The sequence below is a fragment of the Alligator mississippiensis genome, chromosome 11 (genome assembly GCF_030867095.1).
Source record: "Alligator mississippiensis isolate rAllMis1 chromosome 11, rAllMis1, whole genome shotgun sequence".
NCBI lineage: Eukaryota > Metazoa > Chordata > Crocodylia > Alligatoridae > Alligator > Alligator mississippiensis.
Window position 1 is genome coordinate 18,007,629 of NC_081834.1, and position 19,270 is coordinate 18,026,898.

Genomic DNA, 19,270 nt, shown 5'->3' on the forward strand with positions numbered 1-19,270 from the left:
AGAGGGTCAGGGGTGGTAAGATGGTTAGATAGTTGACAGTTGGTTAGGGATAGTGACCACTGTATAAGAGGTCTCCCTGTTTGATATCATCAGGACCAAAGGGTCAGGAAGCTGGGAAAGAGCAGCCAAAAGGCTGCACAAGGCCAGGGTAGAATTTTTTTTTTCTGTTTTAATGACAAACACGGTCCTTTGAGATAGAGAAGGACTATGTATATTATATCTATACATGGTATGTGTGCAAGTCCACCACCCACAAGCTGCTGAGTGTCTGTACTCCTATACAGATGAAGTAAATGCTGCTAGGGAAGGGGCTGAAAAATTAAGCAGGTGAATATAGGCCTGTGGACTGCAGGAAGAAAACAGTTGAAAACTCCAGTCAGTTCTGAAATGTTCCAGCAGCACGAAGGTCTTGTGTTTTGGGACCATCTTTCTGCTGACTGGGTTGTTGTCCCATGCAGCCAGGATGTAGAAGCACACTGAAACATCACAAATGTCACATGGAACAGAGTTCCTAGTGCTCCAGTGTGCAGAATCCCACCTCCGGCACTTCTGTCACTGCGTAAACACCTCTGAGCATGGAATCTCAGCATCTGCATCTGATAACGGTTTTCAAGTGGCTACTGAGAAAATTGCCTCTTCCAGCCTTTTATCTTGATGCTTGTAAGAATAGGCTGAGTCTTTCGTGACTAAAGTGATTAAAGTACAAGCTGTCATCGATCAGAATCTCTGTGTGCTATGTGGGATGGAGCAAAAACTAATTAGTGGATTTTTTTAGTTATTCTGTGATTCTCTAATTATTTTTTTTATTATTGTTTCAAAGGCAATTCAGCAACAGAGCTCATCAGAAACTGAGGGAGAAGGAGGAAATACAGCAGATGCCAGCAGTGAGGAGGAAGGTGATCGGGTAGAAGAGGATGGAAAAGGCAAAAGAAAGAATGAAAAAGCCGGTTCAAAACGAAAAAAATCCTACACTTCAAAGGTGACCCATGAGCTCGTCCACTGCTACTCATATGCATTGTAATCAAAGTGCCTTTGTCCTTCAGCACCTGAATCCTTACCCTCTGCTGGGTATATATGGGGGGAGGGTGTTCATTATGTAAAACAGACAGAGGGAACTGATCTTGCCTCTGGACACAGCATTGGTAAGACCAAGACTGGAACAGTGTCTAGTCATGGTATCTACATTTCAAGAATGATGTGGGAGTACAGGAGAAATTCAAAGAATAACCACAAAAATTGCACAGGAACAGGAAAACAAGCCTTAACGTGTCAGGCTGAAGGAGCTCAACTTCTTCTTGAAGGTTGAGAAGTTACTTCTCCCTTTTTTGTGGTTGCTTACACATGTCTATACCATGTGGCAGCATGTCCCAGTAAGGATGCTGCCAAGCACTTTCCTGCCCACCCACCCTTGCATGCATTCTCCAAACATGGAAGTATGCCAGTGAAGCCACACTGGTGTCATCCCTAGCAGCTGCTCTCTGGTCTCAACAGTGACTGGGAGGGATGTCCCAAGAGCAGCTGTGCCAGCATATTTCCAGGTCTGGCTTGTTTAAGTGGGCCAGGCATGCTTGGGTGTCGCTGCCAGAAGACCCGGCCTCTACAGTGTAAACACACCCCTGGAACTATGGGGGATCTTTCCAACCTTGCTGTAAAGGCATAATGAGTCAGTATCTGGAAGCCAAAGATAAATATATTCAGCCTGGAAATAACAAGAATTTTTTAGTCAAGAAGGTAATTAAACATTGGAACAGGTTCTCAGGAAAGCCGGGTGGGGGTGGTCAGTCTCACTTGGAAATCTTTAGGTGAGATTTGATATTCTTTCAAACAGCCTTCTTCAATTCACTTCTGGGAGAAGTTCCTCAGCAGGTGTGTGCAGTAGGGTCTTTAAGGCCTTCAGGTTTGTAACTCTGATTTTTCCTGTTCATCCCTCCTTGGGGAGTGCAGGACTATCTGCACTGCCCTCAGCATGCTTATCACACTTGACAGCTCTGCATTAGGGCAGTGATTAAAATCAATCTCATGCTTCGAAGCTTTGCGTGTTGCCTCCAGGGATCAAAAACTTTTTTCCCCAGGGTGCAATTAGCTAGATGTTCTCTGGGTACTTCTTTTTCCACCTTCCTCAGAAGTCTCAAAGTTTGCCCGCTATGGGCAGGATGCTGGATGGTCTGCAGTGGGACAGAAAAACCTCTTATTTAAGCAAATCTTGTCTTTATGCTTAAGGCCATACAGATTAACATGTCTGGGAGTAGGAAGGAACTTTTCCCAGGACATATTGGTAGGGTCCTTGGTGGAACAAATGGCCCTGCCATTTGCAGGGGCCTCAGGCATGTTAGTCTTTCCTTTGCCATGGCTCACAGTTTAGTATCATGAGGTCTGATGTGGTTTAGTCTAATTAAAAGTTTGGGGCATAACCTAGGGTCTTTGGAGGAAATGTAATAGCTGGTGACAGACAGGTGGTCAGGCGAGGTGATCAGATGGTGGCCTGACTTTTCGCAGTTCTATGAAATAGAGAAGAAGCGTGCTCCGGTGATCAGAGCATGAGCCTGGGGCCTGGGTGAGCTGGATTCAGTCTGCTGCTCTGCCACAGACTTCCCATGTACCTAGGTTGTTTAATCACCATCAGCAAATTGGGCAGAATAGCACCTCCATCCTTCCCGGGGTTGTGGAGAGTAGACATAAACACAGTAAATATTGTGTTGGGAACCATGATAAAGGGAGCCAAAAAAATACCTCAGACGGTAGGTGTAGACACAAAAATAGATATCTTTGTTTGGGCCCAGTAGCACTGATGTTCCTTTAAATAGAATAGACCAGGTTTCGACTAGAGTTTAGCACACAGAAGCCAACAGCAATGCCCATTTACACCAGCTGTGAGTAGTCCCATTTGAATAGGCCTTAGAAGTGGGTGGGAGTGATGGGAGGCTGGATGTTTGCACAGACCCTTATTATAATCACCTCTGAGAGTGCCAGAACAGGTGCATTTTGATGAAGGGGCATTTTGATGATGCCTTTGCTGTTCTTCCCCTTTTAAACCCACCCTTCATATTAATTATTGGACTCACTTGAAGGCTACTGAAGTCAATGAGAAGAACCCCCCCACCCCCAAAGTATTACTGCTTGATTTATTTTTAATGTGATTGGCTTATTAATTGGGCCTCTTGCCCCATATCACTAAAAATATTGTGTTACTTGCATTTTACTTTGAGCCTGAGTTTGCTGTGATTTGCGTTAAAGGTGGGCTTGATGCAGCACCCTAGATCCCAACCTCTATGAATAAGGCCAGAGAGATTTGTTTTGAGAAATAGTGTAGTTTCTGAGAAATGCCATTTCCTTTGACCTGAGCTCTTTGCAATTTTGTGGAATCATTTCAGCTGAGAAGACATTAGGGCTGGATTCCCAGTGCCATGTGTTGTGTTGCCATGCCCCTTGTACCCACTGGCTAAGCACTTTCCTAAGATTGTGGAAGACACAAGTTCAGTACCCTTCTCTGCTTCAGGGGATCTGAACTTGCATCTCCCACCTCCGAGGCGAGTCACTCCAACAACCAGGCTGAAGGCATTCTTGTGAGGTGAGGTGGGGCGCTCATTTTTTCCTGTTGGAGTTGTTCCAAGTTGCATAAAATACTTAAATATTTATGGGGGCAGAGAGTGATAATGACTGTATTGACTGGGGGTTAGGGTGTTTGCTAGGGAGGTGGGACACCGGAGTACCAGGCTCTTCCCCAGGAAATTGTTAATGAAAGGGAACAGGCAAGAGAGCTACAGGAGAAGGTAGCAAGGCTCCAAAGCATCCTCCACCATGACATCTTCATCAGTTCCATGCTGGAGGAAACCTGTAGGACTATGGATGAAGGACTGCCATTGAGGTGGTGCTAGAAAAGGAAGAGGGCATAGACTCCCAGGAAGGTGGAAGCTGGAAGCTTGAGACCTCTGGCAGCAAGAAGTCATTGTCATCCCCACCTGCAGTGGTTTGCCTGGAGAAGAGATATGAAGCAAAGCAACAGAGGAGGAGGAGTGCATTCCATTGATGGAAGAAGCCAGGCCAGGAATCCCCAAAGTGAAGAGGATCGAGACCACTGCTACGAAGAGGAAGCGACAGGTGGTGATAGTTGGAAATGCCCTTCTGTAGGAGATGGAAGGGTCCATCTACCAGCCTGACCTGTTGTCCTGGGAGATCTGCTGCTTGCCTGGAGCCCAGATCTGAGATGTCACGGAAGGATTACCGAGACACATACAATCCTCTGACTACTACCCCATGCTGCGCCTTCCTGTGGGCACCAGTGATACTGCCTGAGCTGATCAAGAGTAACTACAGGGCTCTGGGTGCAAGGGTGAAGGGGACAGAGACAGAGGTGATGTTCCTCTCAATCCTTCCGGTCAAGGGGACAGACCCGGACAGGAGAAGACGCATCCTGCAGATCAATGCATGACTGCATGTGTGGTGTTGCCAGCAGGGATTCAGCTTCTTCAACCATGGGATGCTGTTCCAAGAAGAAGGATTGTAGGAAGAGACAGGATCCACTTGACAAAGAGAAGGAAGAGTATCTTCAGAGACAGGCTCACTAACCTAGTGAGGAGGGTTTTAAACTAGCTTTGCCAGGGGATGGAGACCAAAGCCCTGAGGTAAGTGGGGAAGCGGGACACCTGGAGGAAGCAAAAGGGGGAGGGAGCAACAGCGGAGGTCTCATTCTTACTGAGAAAGGCAATTGGCTAGTTACCTCAAGTGCCTGTACACAATTGCATGGAGCCTGGGAAACCATCAGGAAAAACTGGAAGTCCTTGCATAGTCATGGAGCTATGACATGATTGGAATAACAGAGACTTGGTGGGAGCTTGCATGACGGAAGCACTGTCATGGATGGGTTCAAACTTTTCAGGAAGGACAGGCAGGGGAGGAGAGGAGTTGCGCTTTACATAAAAGAACTGGATGATTGCTCAGAGCTGTGGTGTGAAACTGGAAATAGGCTTGTTGAAAGTCTCCTCGTTAGGGTCAGAGGGGAGAGCAACAAGAGTGATGTTGTGGTAGGCATCTGCTATGGACCACCAGACCAGGAGGATGAGGTAGATGAGGCTTTCCTCAGACAACTAGTGGAAGTTTCGAGATCACAGGTCCTAGTTCTCATGGGGGACTTCAGTCACCCTGGCACTGGCTGGGAGGACAATACAGCAGTGCACAGGAAGTCCAGGAAGTTTTTGGAGAGTGTTGGAGACAACTTCCTGGTGCAAGCATTGAAAAGACCAACTAGGGGCCATGTTCTTCTTGACCTGCTGCTCACAAACAGGGAAGATTTGGTCAGAGATATAGAAGTGGATGGCAACTTGGGAAGCAGTGACCACAAGATGGTTGAGGTGAGGATCTTGACAAAAGGAAGAAAGGAGAGCAACAGACTAAGGACCCTGGACTTCAGAAAAGCAGACTTTGACTCCCTCAGGCAGCTGATGGGCAGGATCCCCTGGGAGGCCAGTCTGAGGGGGAGAGGAGTCCAGGAGAGCTGGTGGTATTTTAAGAAACCTTATTGAGGGCGCAGGAACAAACCATCCTGATACGTAAGAAGAATAGCAAATATGGCAGGCGACCAGCTTGACTTAGAGAACTCTTTGATGATCTTAAACACAAAAAGGAAGCTGACAAGTGGAAGCTTGGACAGATGACTGAGGAGGAGTATGAGAATAAGTTTAGGTTAGACATGAGGAAGAATTTGCTCACTAGGAGGGTAGTAAAACACTGGGATGGGTTACCCAGAGAGGTGGTGGAATCTCCATCTTTGGAGGTTTTTAAGACCCTGCTAGACAAAGCTTTGGCTGGGACAATCTAGTTGGGGCTGGTCCTGCTTTGAGCAGGAGGTTGGACTAGATGACCTCCTGAGGTCCCTTCCAACCCTAATTTTCTATGCTTCTAGAATATTGCTCCAGCATGCAGGGATGAAATCAGAGGGCATTTATAGATGTGCTCTGGGAGGTGGGAAGGAGAGCACTTTAATTAGTGCAGCTCCAAGAGCCACACTAATTAAAGGTCCTGGAGCGTCACATATATCAGTGTTCCCATGCTGAAAAATGGCGGCAGGGCACTTTGAGCTAAAGCTCGTTAAACAAGACTTAGCTTAAAGCGCCTCACCACCATTTTTCAGTGCAGGGATGCTGATACACGTGGCACTGGAGTTGGCTCCAACACATTGTAATTACAGTGTTTCGGAGCAGCCTCCCTGGAAGGGTAGAGGAGCCCAGGAAAGCCAAAGTACAGTTGGCGTTGCAGCTAGCAAGGGACGTGAAGGCTAACAAGGGTTTCTACAAGTATGTTTGCAACAAGAGGGAAGGTCAGGGAAAGTGTGGGTCCCTTTAGTGAATGAGGGAGGCAACCTAGTAACAGATGAGGAGGAAAAGGCTGAAATACTCAATGCCTTTTTACCTCAGCCTTCACGGGCAAGGTCAGCTCCCAGACTACTGCACTGGGCAGCACAGTTTGAGGAGGAAGTAAGCAGCCAACAGTGGTGAAAGAATAGGTATTGGACTATTTAGAAAAGTCAGATGCGTACAAGTCCATGGGGTCAAATGCAATGTATCCGAGGGTGCTGAGGGAGTTAGCTGCTGTGATTGCAGAGTTGCTGGCCATTGTCTTTGAAAACTCATGGGGGGAGGTCTTGGATGATTGGAAAAGAATAAATATACTGCCCATCTTTAAGAAAGGGAAAAAAGAAGACCCAGGGAACTACAGACAAGTCAACCTCACCTCAGTCCTCGGAAAAATCATGGAACAAGTCCTGAAGGAATTCATTTCTAAGCACTTGGAGGAAAAGAAAGTGATCAGGAACAGTCAGCATGGATTCACCAAGGGCAAGTCATGCCTAACCAACCTGATACCCTTCTATGAAGAGATGACTGGCTCTGTGGATATGGGGAAAGCACTGGATGTGATATACCTTGACTTTAGCAAAGCTTTTGATATGATCTCCCACAGCAAGCAAGCTAAGGAAGTATGGATTTCATAGTTCCATAATTGATAAGGGCTGAAATGGACCTTACAGATCATTGGGTTCAGCCCCCCTTCACTTGGGCAGGAAAGACTGGATGAATGGACTATAAGGTGGATAGAAAGCTGGCTGGATTGTTGGGCTCAGTGGGTAGTGATCAGTGACTCAAGGTCTAGTTAGCAGCCAATATCAAATAGTGTGCCCCAGGGGTCAGTCCTGGGGCTGATTTTGTTCAATACCTTCATTAATGATATGGAAGAAAGGATAGAATGCATCCTTAGCAAGTTTGCAGATGACACCAAGCTGGGGGAAGTAGTAGATATGCTGGAGGGCAGGGCTAGGATTCAGAGTGACCTAGACAAATTGGAGAATTGAGCCAAAAGGAACCTCATGAGGTTCAACAAGGAGAAGTGCAAAGTCCTGCACTTAGGACAGAAGAATCCCAGGCACCAGTATAGGTTTGCAACCAAGTGGCTACACCACAGCTCTGTGGAAAAGGACCTGGGGGTTACAGTAGACAAGAAGCTGGATATGAGTCAATAGCGCCCTTGTTGCCAAGAAGGCTAATGGCATACTGGGCTGCATTAGTAGATGTGTTGCCAGCAGATCAAGGAAAGTAATTATTCCCTTTTATTTTACACTAGTCAGGCCAGATCTGGAGTTCTGTGTCCAGTTTTGGCATCCCCACTACACAAAGGATGTGGACAAGTTGGAAAGAGTCCAGTGGAGGGAAACAAAAATGGTGAGGGGGCTGGGGCACATGATTTATGAGGAGAGGTTGAGGGAACTGGACATACTTAGCTTGCAGAAGAGAAGACTGAAGTGGGATTTGATAGCAGATTTTAACTACCTGAAGGGTGGTTCCCAAGAGTATAGAGCTAGATTGTTTTCAGTGATGGCAGCAAGGGAAGTTTAGGTTGGATATTAGGAAAAACTTTCTCACTAGGATGGCGGTGAAGCACTAGAACACGTTACCTAGAGCGGTGGTGGAATCTCCATCCTTGGAGGTTTTTAAGGCTCGACTTGACCAAGCTCTGACTGGGATGATCTAGTTGGGGCTGGTCCTGCTTTGAGCAGAGGTTCAGACTAGAGACCTCCTCCCTTCCAACCCTAATTTTCTATAATTCTGTATGGTACAACATGAAACAGTATCAGCAACACAGGCTGACAGCATCACAGCCCAGAATACCCCAGATCATGGTGGTTGGGGTATTCACCTGGGAAGTGGAAACTGCAGGCTCAGATCACCTCTGGTAGAGCCCTGGTCTTTCAGGGTGCCATACACAAGCCAGGAGGCTGCTTCAACATGCTGCAGTTACAGCACATTGGAGCAGACTCGCCTAATCAAGTCTGGTGGAACATGGTAATTACCGCACTCCAGCCTGCCGCCATGTCTCATGTATCTGCATCCCCATGCTTCAAAATGGCAGTGGGGGTGCTTTAACTAAAGCTCATTCTACAAGCTTTAGATAAAGCGTCCCTGCTGACATTTTGAGGCTCTGGGCACTCTAATTAGAGCGGTACTCAGAGCCGCTCAAATTAAAGCACCCTCCCCACTCCCAGAGCTCACGTAAAAACTCCCTCATACCCTGGATGAGAGCTCTAAGGCTGTTGGATACACAGTAGGGTATGAAGGGAAGCACTGGGACCACCTCCTCTAGTGGTGTCTAAGCCTAGGCCTTTGTTTCCATTGCTTTGGTTACATAAAAAATGCTTGGAATGAGGGAGAAGGGGAGGATCGATCTGTGAGGAGGGAACAGCACATTTTGTGCTACCTAAAGTGCTTTTTTTATTTTCATTTTTTCATTGTGGTAAGAAAAAATGGCAAAATTGGTCCAAATATGTGGTGTTTTCTCAGTCCAGCCACCAAACTAAACCATCTGTTGATTCAAAGAGCCCTGCTCATGAACTCATAGATTACAAAAACACATACAAAGACCTTTTCCCCTTGTTTATTTCACATTATACGTTCACTGTCCTTTCTATTAAAAGACTCTGAACAAACAGGGGATTAATAGAATAATGGCTTAAAGCTACAGTTTATCCCTTTGTGCTGCAAAATTTCATAACATAAGAGAGCAAGAAAGTTGTATTGGTTCCACATGACTTTAATTCTAATATATCAAAGCTGGCAGCACTAAAAGAGTATGAGAAAGGAGCTCTGCTAATGTTGTTCTGGCTTTGCATCTCTGTATTTAATCACAACTTTTGTCAAGCTGGCACCATCTGCTTCATTACCTACCAAAACCAACAGGTGACCCAGTATTAATATTCATCCCCTCTTACTGCACCTACCAGCTGATTGACCATGTGGGCATCCCTTGTCAGCCACAGATTTCTCCTCTTGTTCCATTGGCTGCTGTAAATCTCAGGGCTGCAACTGAAATACGTCTTTCATCACCCCCTGGGCTCTCTCTAGGAATGGCCTCAGATGGAGGTGTTTAGTAGATGAGGGAACCTAGATATGCAACCACCCACGGTAAAAAATTATAATAAATAAATAAGGATTTTTCTTAATTTTGAAGCTTGGTTTTTGTTGTTTAACTCTGCTCTTGGTCTGTTTTAGAAATCCTCCAAGCAGTCACGGAAATCTCCCGGAGATGAAGATGATAAGGACTGCAAAGAGGAAGAAAATAAGAGCAGCTCTGATGCTGGAGACGCAGGCAACGACACAAGAAACACTTCTTCAGATTTGCAGAAAACCAGTGAAGGGGTAATCTTCCCTTAATGCCATTCATCTCCCATGCTGTTTGTAACCACAGCGCCTCCAGAATAGCAAGGGAAAGTCACCATGTGCAGAGGCCTACAAGCATCCTCTCAGTCCTAATTAAACCTCACAACAGTGTGCAAATAGCACCGAGGCCAGGTGTGGGGCCCTGCACAGGTGTGAGCTTCACTCTGTGCAAATGAACAATTGCAAATGTTAAAGCCATGACCACTCCTCTCACTTCCAGGTTTACTGTCCCTGGAGTCAATGGCATTGTACTGATGCTCAAACAAATAGGATGGTAGAATTGGGCCTTGTGTATACTGTGCTGTGGGATCCTAAACTGGGGGCCTGCTTAACCTTTCATGCTCATTTTATACCTGCCCAATTCCATGGCTTTTCTGGAGTTCATTCAGATCTTTACAAGTATCATTGGCAGGACCCGTGTGTTCAGGTTTCTGAGTGGCCTTGTCCCGGGTTACCCTGTGCTGAAATGGGGGAGTATCCTGGGATTATGCACATCTGATACAAACCTAAACTCCATCTTCCTCTCAGAGTTGTTCCACATGCATTCAAGTCCACTGTACTCCTGACATCGCTACTAGAAGCTTATTGGGCAGTGAATTGCTGTGTCTTAAAGGAAAGAGTTTCATACATCGTTCCAGACTATCCAAATGGGTGAACACCAGCCACCTCAAAAAAAAAAAAAAAAAGCTTTCCTGTTCTACCTGGTCCTTCTCTGTTCCCTCGACCTGGGTAGCAGGCTTGCTGTGGCCAAGTAAGACCTGGCTAGACACTGAGCCCTGGTGCAGAAAAAAGTCAGGAGGCGAAGCCATGTGTAGAGTTTACTGCTCAGGTAGTGAAACTGGATGAATTTGTGAAGTTCAGGAATGGGAACGCGGTCTCCAGGGAATGGTCAAAATGCTCGATGTCCAATTCAAATGAACCACTACACTTAAAAACACCAGGGTGATATTTCTCCCATAAGGATGAAATCCATGCACCTCTTCCTACCGGCTGAAGCATGAGGTAGCTACAGCTGCATAGAGGTTATGAGAGTGGGATGGAATCCACCACCCCAGAGCATAGGCAATAGGGTTGCCAGCCCAAGAATTTTTTTTTACTGACAATACGCAGGCTTTTTGCTGCCAATTCATCTTTTTATTGGCATGTGTTTTATATAATGTAAATGTAACCCATCTGCCAGGCCCTGGATGACACGGACAAGGGCAAAGTTCAAATTGAGGGTTTTAACACCAAACACTAAAAAAAAAAAGGATGGTTGTCTCTAAAAAGAAAAAAATGTTCTTGAGTTGGCAGCCCTGTTAGCCTGTATCAGTGGTTTTACCCTGTGCTTCCCTATTCACATCTACGCTTTGAAGCCCTGACTGCATCCCACCAGTCCTGCTCCCCCTGTCCCAGCATGGACCCCCAATCATGCTGCCTTTCCCTCTCCTGGCTTGCAGCTTTGTCTAGATCCCACCCCTGTACCTTCAAGATGAGCAACTGTTAAGAGGGAGAGATAGCCTAAGGGACACAGCAGCAACACATGTAGGCATCTATGCAGGGGCCAGCAAAATACGGCCTGTGGGCCGCATGCAGTCCGCTAGGCGATTTCTTCTGGCCTGCAGGCAGGTGCCCATCAATTAATTGTATCCAGCCAGCCTATAGATGCCCCTGCCATGCTCTGTATAGGGCTGAGCCCCACCCATTCCCATCAGGGCAGCATGCTGTGCTCCCACCCTCACCCATGGGAGGGTCCTGGCCCTGGTCAGTGTGCACAGCTTCTGGACAGGGCTGATGATGCCACTTCTGCAGCCACCCAGGGAGCTGCTTGGATGCCCCAGCCTCCAGCGGCTCCTCCTCCTGTCCCTGCTGCAGCAGTCTGGGCAGCAGGTAGGCAAGCAGTCTTAGGTGTGGGGGAAGCTGCAGCTGAGTGGGAGCATGGGGCCAGAGCTGGTGGGAGCACAGAGCCTAGGGCTGGGGCCAGTGGAAGCATAGGGCTCCCACAGGTCACGTACAGCTCCCAGGTCTCAGCTGAGAGCCACTTGCAATGGAGCCAGTGGCCTGGCTCCACTTCCCATTGCCACATGCAGGTTCCAGGACTCAGCCGGGAGCCCCGTGCAACGGATCCTTGCCAGCTCAGCCTCACTCCCTGCTGCCCTGGCCGAGTCTTGGGAGCTACACATGGCAACAGGGAGCAGGGTCAGGTCAAAGGTTCTATCACGCAGGTCTCCTCCCGGTGGCGTGCAGCATCAGCCGAGTCCTGGGATCTGCACGTGAGCCGTGGGGAGCCCCGTGTGATGGAGCCAGCAGCCTGGCCCCGCTCCCTGCTGCCACGTGCAGATCTTGGGACTCATCCAGTGCCATGCACTGCCGAGGGGCTCCACCTGCCATGGGCCATGAGTTCCCTGAGGGCCTGCTGCTGCTACCGGCAGCAAGGACTGTGCACCATGGCAGGGGAGGGGGTGAGTAGGGGCCCTGACCCACACACCCCACAGCCCACCATATCCACGCAAACACCGACACACCTCATGCATACCCACACCCTCCAACCCTCCCACAAACCACCACGCACCCACACCCAATCCCTTCCCCACACCTCCCACACTCTCCATATATGCACCCCCCAACCACACACACCCCCATTCACAATATACAGAAGGAAGACTTAATTTTTGAGCTATTATGCAGTCACTTCTATAGGCATGATGCAAACACACACAAAGCAAGACAAAAATATTTTTGAAATAAAATTAAAATACATTATAGTAGATGTTTGATTTTTAGTATATGGTTGGGTTTTTTTCCAGTTCCAAGATGGCAAACCCATCCATGCCCAAAAGGATTCCCAAAAGGAGTACTTCCCGGGGCAAAGGGAGGGATTTCTGGTGGTAAAGGTCAGGGGTTAGGGACAGGATTTCCGGTCCCATGATGTTGACCAGGGGGTGGGGCACCTGTCAAGGGGCAGGGCTATCCTTGCAGCCCCGGATGGCTCACCAAAACTCATTAAGCAGCCCTCCACCTGAAGTAATTTCCCACCCCTGAGCTACAGTCTCCTATGACCCCCCAGACCATGGCGAGAACTCCCTGCAGGTGCAGTGCTGCTCAGACACCAGGTGGTGCCGTCATGCTCAGTCTCTCCTTCAAGTTCATTGCTATGACAGCTCCAGGTTTTTTTATGGACTTGACAGACAGGCGTTTTTTGCTCTTTTTTTTTTTTTTATGTGTTGCCCATAAATTGACGGACAGCTGGTAACTCTGAAGGGCAAGAAGAAGGCTGCTCAGCATCTCTCCTCCTCCCTTGGGATGTACAAGCACAGGCTCCAGGCCTGCTCACTGCAGGCCTTACCAGCAATTTGAAGGGCTGGTGCAGAGTCCTGCCCTCCTGTGTGCTAGGGGCCAGAGGCCCATGCAGCCTCAGCCTGTGGTTCCCCATCTTGTATGCCGAGGGGCCGTGAGGGTTTTTACTGCACCTGGCATCTCTTTCAGCCTCACAAGTTAACACTTTAATAAAACTGAATAATAAAATGGTTTTCCAAATGGGGTGTAAGTAGAGGTAGGTCTAATGGAAGCCTCGGATCTGAGCATGGGCAGACTCTGGGGGACATGCAGATCGTGGCTTCTGCTCTAAATGATTTATTAGCATGGTTATATATATTACATATATCTTCCTTGATGTTTCTACTTGGTAAATTTCTACTTTTAAAAAATGGGGGCATCTCCACCTCTTTGACTCTTCCACTGCAGACTGGGTGCCATGCCAGGTGACATGCTGCAGTCAGACATGCATTATTGAGCTTGGTGCTAGGCAACAGGTCGTCACGGAGGCGGTCTGTTTTCCTCCACGAACATAGAGCTGGTTTGCACTGGAGGAAAATCAATCTCAGTACATGCGTGTGGCCACAAGATGGCGCCGAAACCATAATAGAAAACCATCCCTAGGGCCCTGCTGATTCCATCGCTGAGGAGCTATAGCATAAGTTGGGCATTGTGCAAGAGCAGAGAGGGACAATCTGCTGTTTTGCAACATCCTTTGCTAATGAAAATGCTCTGGATGTGGGTGCCTTGAATTCTAGTAACTCAAGCCTGTTTAACACTGGTTGCAGGAAGGTGCATGGTCTGCTTTTCATCACCAGCAGCAGCAGCAATTACTATACTTGTATAATGTCTGGAGTTCTCAGATGCATTGTGGGCATCTCTGATCTTCAAAGGGGAGGGGAGTTTGCCTTTTAATCACTTTCTTTGTTCAAGTTGCATGACTGACGTGTCTTAGTTTTTAGCATCCATTAAAATCCTTCTGCCTCTGCATGATGTCTATTTAGCTGGAGAAGCAGCACACTGAGACTGACCATCAGGAGTATATGGCACACACGCCGTGACCCCCCTTATCAGTATACTCCTGAGAGCATTGCCTTGATTGTAAGACTGGTGTGAGTGGGTGACTGACAGTGGGCAGATAGCAGTCATAGGCAGCTGTGGATGCTGCTGTGAGAAGTGCTGTATTGTTGCATGTGTAGTAAAGCCACTGCAGAAGGAGGAACAGCTGCTGTGGCTCTGTGTGCAGAGCAAGCACCTATGGGCACTAGAACCAGATGAGGAAGGATTGTGCACTTCTCCCCAATGATACACTTGCCCTGTAGTCTCAGGGCACGTCTACATGACATGATAAATGCACAGTAGACTAATTCTATGGTACATTAGCGCATCACGGCAAAAGCCATGCTATTGTGCTAATGCGCCGTACAATTAGTCTACTGCACATCAACATCACTTAAAAGGTGTGTGCCAGTGCTACTACGCAGTAGTATGCTAGTCAGCTAGTGTGCATTAGTAATAACAGGTCCTAAACATAATGCACAGTACTAAACATAATGCACCATAACCACAGCGCATTAATGGATGCGTAGACATGCCCTCAGTGTATCATTATGGTAGCACAAGAACATGCGCCTATGTCCTCTAAAGCCCCTTGAGCTTTGAGCTGTTTCCATGCAGTGCTCGCAGCACCTGGATGCAGCTGTTTCTCAGGGATGCTACTGCTTGCACTTTTGTTGTGAATCTCATGATACTGGGTGCTTCCTCCATGCACCCGGAGCCAGGCAGTTATGTGAGAAGCTTCACTGTTTTGTTTTGTTTTTCACTAAATGTCTGGTACTTGTGGCTATAGGCAAAAGCTCAAGAGCCTGAGCAAGTGTGCTTGGCAGTGTCACACCCAGAGGCAAATAAAAAGAACCCAAAATCTGTTGTTTAAAACACCGTGATCTTTAAGCCAATCTCATGGTTTGGGGGTCTGACTCTTGAGTGCCTAATGCTAGCAGTGCTCCCAGTGTCATTCCTGCTTTAGCTCCATAGCTTTTCCCTCCACATCCGCTTCTCTGCCCCTGTGTGTCAGGTCTGTTGACTGCCACTCCAAGACAGATTCAGGTCTCCTGTAAGTGAAATGATCTACCTGCAGCTGCTAAATTCACACTAGCTTCCTAGCATATCCCAGGGTCCAATGGTTCTTGTCCCTTGCTGCTGCTGTTGGCCTGGCTGCCCCTCCAGAATAGTACCTCAAAATCACTGCATCCCATGCCCAAACCTCTGCAACCCTTCCCAGAGGTGCTGTGAGCCAGTGGCCAGAGAGACTGCCCATCTGCTGAAGAAGGGCCTTTGCTCTGAAATACTGAATTGCACATCTGAGCTCAGGTGTCTGCAAAATCTCACTTATACTGAACATTACTGTGGACAGTTACTCATCTCTGAATGCACTGGGAGCTTTCCAATGTAAATCCAGCTTGTAAATCAGTAAGACCATATGAAAGCAGATTTACTTTCTGCACCTAAACCCCCTGGGGGGGCATTGGGTTTTTATGGGACTCTGAAGCACTGTAACTGGGAGCTATGAATCCCTTTGCACTTCCACTACTCTGGAGAATCATCTACTTGATTTTTAAAGTGTACCTTGCAATGGCATGTGCAGCTGGTGTGATTAAATAGCAGTCCCCCTGTGCAGGGGTCAGACCACGTGCTGAAGATTTGACTCAAGAGCAAGATGTCTTTGCCTGCTAGTAGTTTATATTTTGTGCCAGAATAGAGGAGGTCACCAGTCAGAAGGGAGCAGATTCACAGTGTCTTTGGAAAAAAATGGGTAAATTGGAAAGAAGATAGGTGTGTGTTTCCTGGGACACAGCCAGGGTGCTGCAGTGTGTTATGGGGTCAGTCTGCAAATCTGTTCAGTCACACTGGTGATCAGTGTCAGACACCAGGATTGGTGAAGCTACTCCTGGGGGTAACTGTTTGCCAAGGCAATTAAGAGGATCAGAAATTTAGTGCAAAGTGAGCATCATCTTATGCTACCACTCCAGGGAGAACATCTTCAGAACCGCTTGTGTTGGAGATACATTTGCTGTCCTGCTTCTGCAGAATATTGACAATTCTGGTGATTCCAGAAACCTTCTGTCACAGCTAATGAGAGACCACTTGTGCCCTGCCTGTGCTACAGTAGTAACCCTGTCTACATATGGTCAAGTTATTTTAGAGGAACACAGATTCATTTTGATGTATCTCCAAGCTAAAGCATGCATCTCTGATGTGCTTATGATTGATTGAGGGTGGGGGAGAGGTGCTCTTGTTCACATACCAAATATAAACTATGTTAAAGCCGCATAAGAGGTTTGGAGTTGTGTCCATATAAAAACACAGCATTCATGGGTGGGTGCGTCCCCACAAGTGCACACATGTGGTTTGTGGCATCTCAGAGGCACTACAAACTGCACACAGAGCACATGCACCTGTGCACCACGCTGCTAATTTGCAGTATGGTGGGGGAGTTTTACACCAGGAGATCCCGGAGTTAAAAAGTAAAAAAACCACTGCTAAAAAAAGCAGCATTATGCATGTGGCAGCAGCATGCCCTGCCAGAAGCTGGAGCCATGGTATGGCTGTTGGCCAGGCTCTGAGCAGCCAGCTCAGTGCCACTGCTGCCCTGGGAGGTCCCCAGGACCCCAGGTAAGGCTGCTGGGGCCAGCACAAAGGCTGGCCTTAGCCTTCCTTACCCCAACCAGATCCCTTTGCTGTGCACTGGAGCACACATGCAGGAGCATGCCCGGGGACAAATAGCAGTGGCATAAGTATATGCCTTTGCTATTTGTCATGTGGGAAACATGCACCCCTGCACATGTGTGCTTGTGGGGATGCACCCTATGTGTCTATTAAACTGGGAAACATTATATGGGTATTCTACAATTGTTATTTCATAGCAGAAGATCAAATATTGGCATGATCTCAGTCATAACATGCCCAGGAATTTCAGCTATGTATGTGCAGGCTACCTTTGTTTAATTCACAGCCGTGTGGCCTCTAAAGCAAGGTATGTGGCACGACTTAGGTGAAAGCTGAGTAGAAGGTAGTTAGAGATTAAACAAGCTGAGCTAGATAAATAATGCTGGGTGTGTCTCTCTTCACTAAGGACTGGATCCTGCAGTCACTGTGACAGGAGATAAGCAAATATTCCAATCCCCATCCTACAGGTAGAGAAGCTAAAGCCCAGAGAGGCTAAGGGAATTAACCAAGATGACAGAAAAAGGAAATGTGAGAATATGGCAGTCATTAACTGCAATCCTATGCTCAGTTCTTCTGCCGTGGTTCTATGTGCCAGTTTACCGATTCCACACTTTTTAAAGCCAAACTCTCTGCTGGGCCCATTTACTGCTGCATGCCATGTTTGGAGCAGTCATTAGAGGCCCTTCACTGCACTGCCTTTGTGCTGTGCCCAGCACTACCAGGAAGTGTGTCACCTACTCAGCATGGCTTCAGGTGTGCCAACTCCCAGAAGGGAGGCACTATAGGCACCATAGAGCTCATGCCCAGCACTGCTCTAAGGCCCTCCATCTTGGGCATATGTATTGACATTTCCCAATGCTCAACGCCAATCTAAGGTAACTATATTGCCTCATTTTTAAGAACTGGCATGCACGGAGCAGGAGTGTGTGAGACCTGCTCCACAAAGGCATTCCAGACAGTACAGAGGGAATGGAGACACGCCCAGAGAGCCGGAGCATTTGCAGAAGAAAAAGCTCACCTCTAGTGAAAGCCCATATTGGAAGTGTGGTGTGTGCAGACTATCTTTGTGAATGCTTGAAGGGGGCGGGGTAGATCTACCCCTGGACCTTTTATCTGGCCTCCTGTACTAAGCTGTGGCCCCACAAAGTGGTGGAAATACTGTCTGGTATGGGGAGGGGAAGTAACAACCCTACCACACAGCTGTTTTGTGACAAATAGTGGCATCTAAAATGTACATCCTAGGGGCAGAATATTCCAACCTCTGCCTCTCTTCTTAATGCCAGCTAGTGGCCATCAAGAGCATTTAGAAGGCAAGTGGATGCAGGTGACTAATGCTTTGGTAATTGTCTTAACAAGTGTCTGCACCTCCCTTTGAGGGGAAGAGAGACCACACAAGAGCACTTCCAAGCAGCACCTCCGAAGCACCTGTAAGTATAGCTTCAGTGATGTGCAGGCAGGAGAGAGAACGGTGTTAGTTGAATGCTCTGGAGAGGAGCGCAAAGCACTCACAGAGCAGGCAGGTGGGGACAGTGCCCTGTAACCCACCATCATGTGCATGCTCATGGTGTAACAACCCCCACCCTTAAACAGTTGGTGGGGAGAGATGAGGGCCAACACCAAACACCCAGAGCTCTGTTACTTGGAGGTAACACCTCCAAGCCCTGGTTGTGGACCAGGATCTCCAGCTGGTAACTGTCATGCAGCCGTAGGACAAAAAGATGGTCCCTGCCCTGAAGAACTCTTTGCTCTCGCAGGTCTCAGCTGCTTGTGAGCTCCCGTTACTGGCAGTGGTAGGAGGCAGATTCTGTCTGGGGCAGAGAGACGCACCCACTCCCAGTCCTGGGGTTACTCGGAGCACTGTCTGGCGGTGTCTAGAGGGAGGGAGATCAGGCAGGGCCCTGCTAGTGGTTCAGCAATGAAATGTTTGTGTTTTTTCCTCTTTTCTTTCAGATCCCGTTAAGGTGGAAATCCTGTTTCCCCAGCAGTTTACTCCCTATCCCCTTCTTTCTTGATGTTAATGTTTTAAATAACCAAAACAAATACAATATTAGTTTCTTCTCTCTGACTCGGTGTGCTGTGTTTCTTTCTGTCACCAATTTGTATGGGGGCAAATAGACCCAGTGTCACACAGGAATCTTTTTTTACAAATGAACCATTGTAATAACAAAGCCTCACATAAGTGTCTGGTCATACAGCACTACGCACTTTCCTGAAACTGGATGCACATTAGTGAAAACTTGTGAAGCAGGTAGGCAAGTATCACTATCTCTGTTTGTGGAGAAACTGAGATACAAATGCAAGTGTCTTGCGAGAAATGGAACAAAATGGGAGCAGACCACACAGCTCCTCCTGGTAGCTCCTGGAAATAGAACAATGACTTAATTTTTTGCATGAATTGGTGATTACTATCATGGAAAAACACTGGTCTATTATATTTTGGGGTATTCTGCAAGTTTCAGAATGAAATTATTGGGAGAAAATTAAAACCCATCCACATACACAAACTAAGCTACTTATCACACCCCTAAATGTTCAAGCCATGTTCTTTG

At 47.5% G+C, this 19,270-nt stretch overlaps 2 protein-coding genes across 2 annotated transcripts in view; both read left to right on the forward strand.

The window, feature by feature from the left end:
* Positions 1-19,270, forward strand: part of HDGFL3 (HDGF like 3) — a 54,518-nt gene that overhangs the window by 32,724 nt on the left and 2,524 nt on the right. Inside the window, exons 4-5 of the mRNA XM_006262112.4 lie at positions 821-979; positions 9,534-9,680. Of these exons, the coding sequence (XP_006262174.1) occupies positions 821-979; positions 9,534-9,680 (306 nt within the window). The remainder of the gene's footprint in view (positions 1-820; positions 980-9,533; positions 9,681-19,270) is intronic.
* On the forward strand, positions 9,687-18,783 carry LOC109280675 (uncharacterized). The gene is made up of 2 exons (XM_059714634.1): positions 9,687-18,148; positions 18,672-18,783. Exon 1 carries the CDS (start codon positions 11,357-11,359, stop codon positions 12,347-12,349), a length of 993 nt encoding a protein of 330 aa, XP_059570617.1. The 5' UTR covers positions 9,687-11,356; the 3' UTR covers positions 12,350-18,148; positions 18,672-18,783.

Bases quoted from the DNA above. Each gene is read 5' to 3' on its own strand.
- LOC109280675 (XM_059714634.1), top strand. From the start codon at position 11,357: ATGCTCTGTATAGGGCTGAGCCCCACCCATTCCCATCAGGGCAGCATG.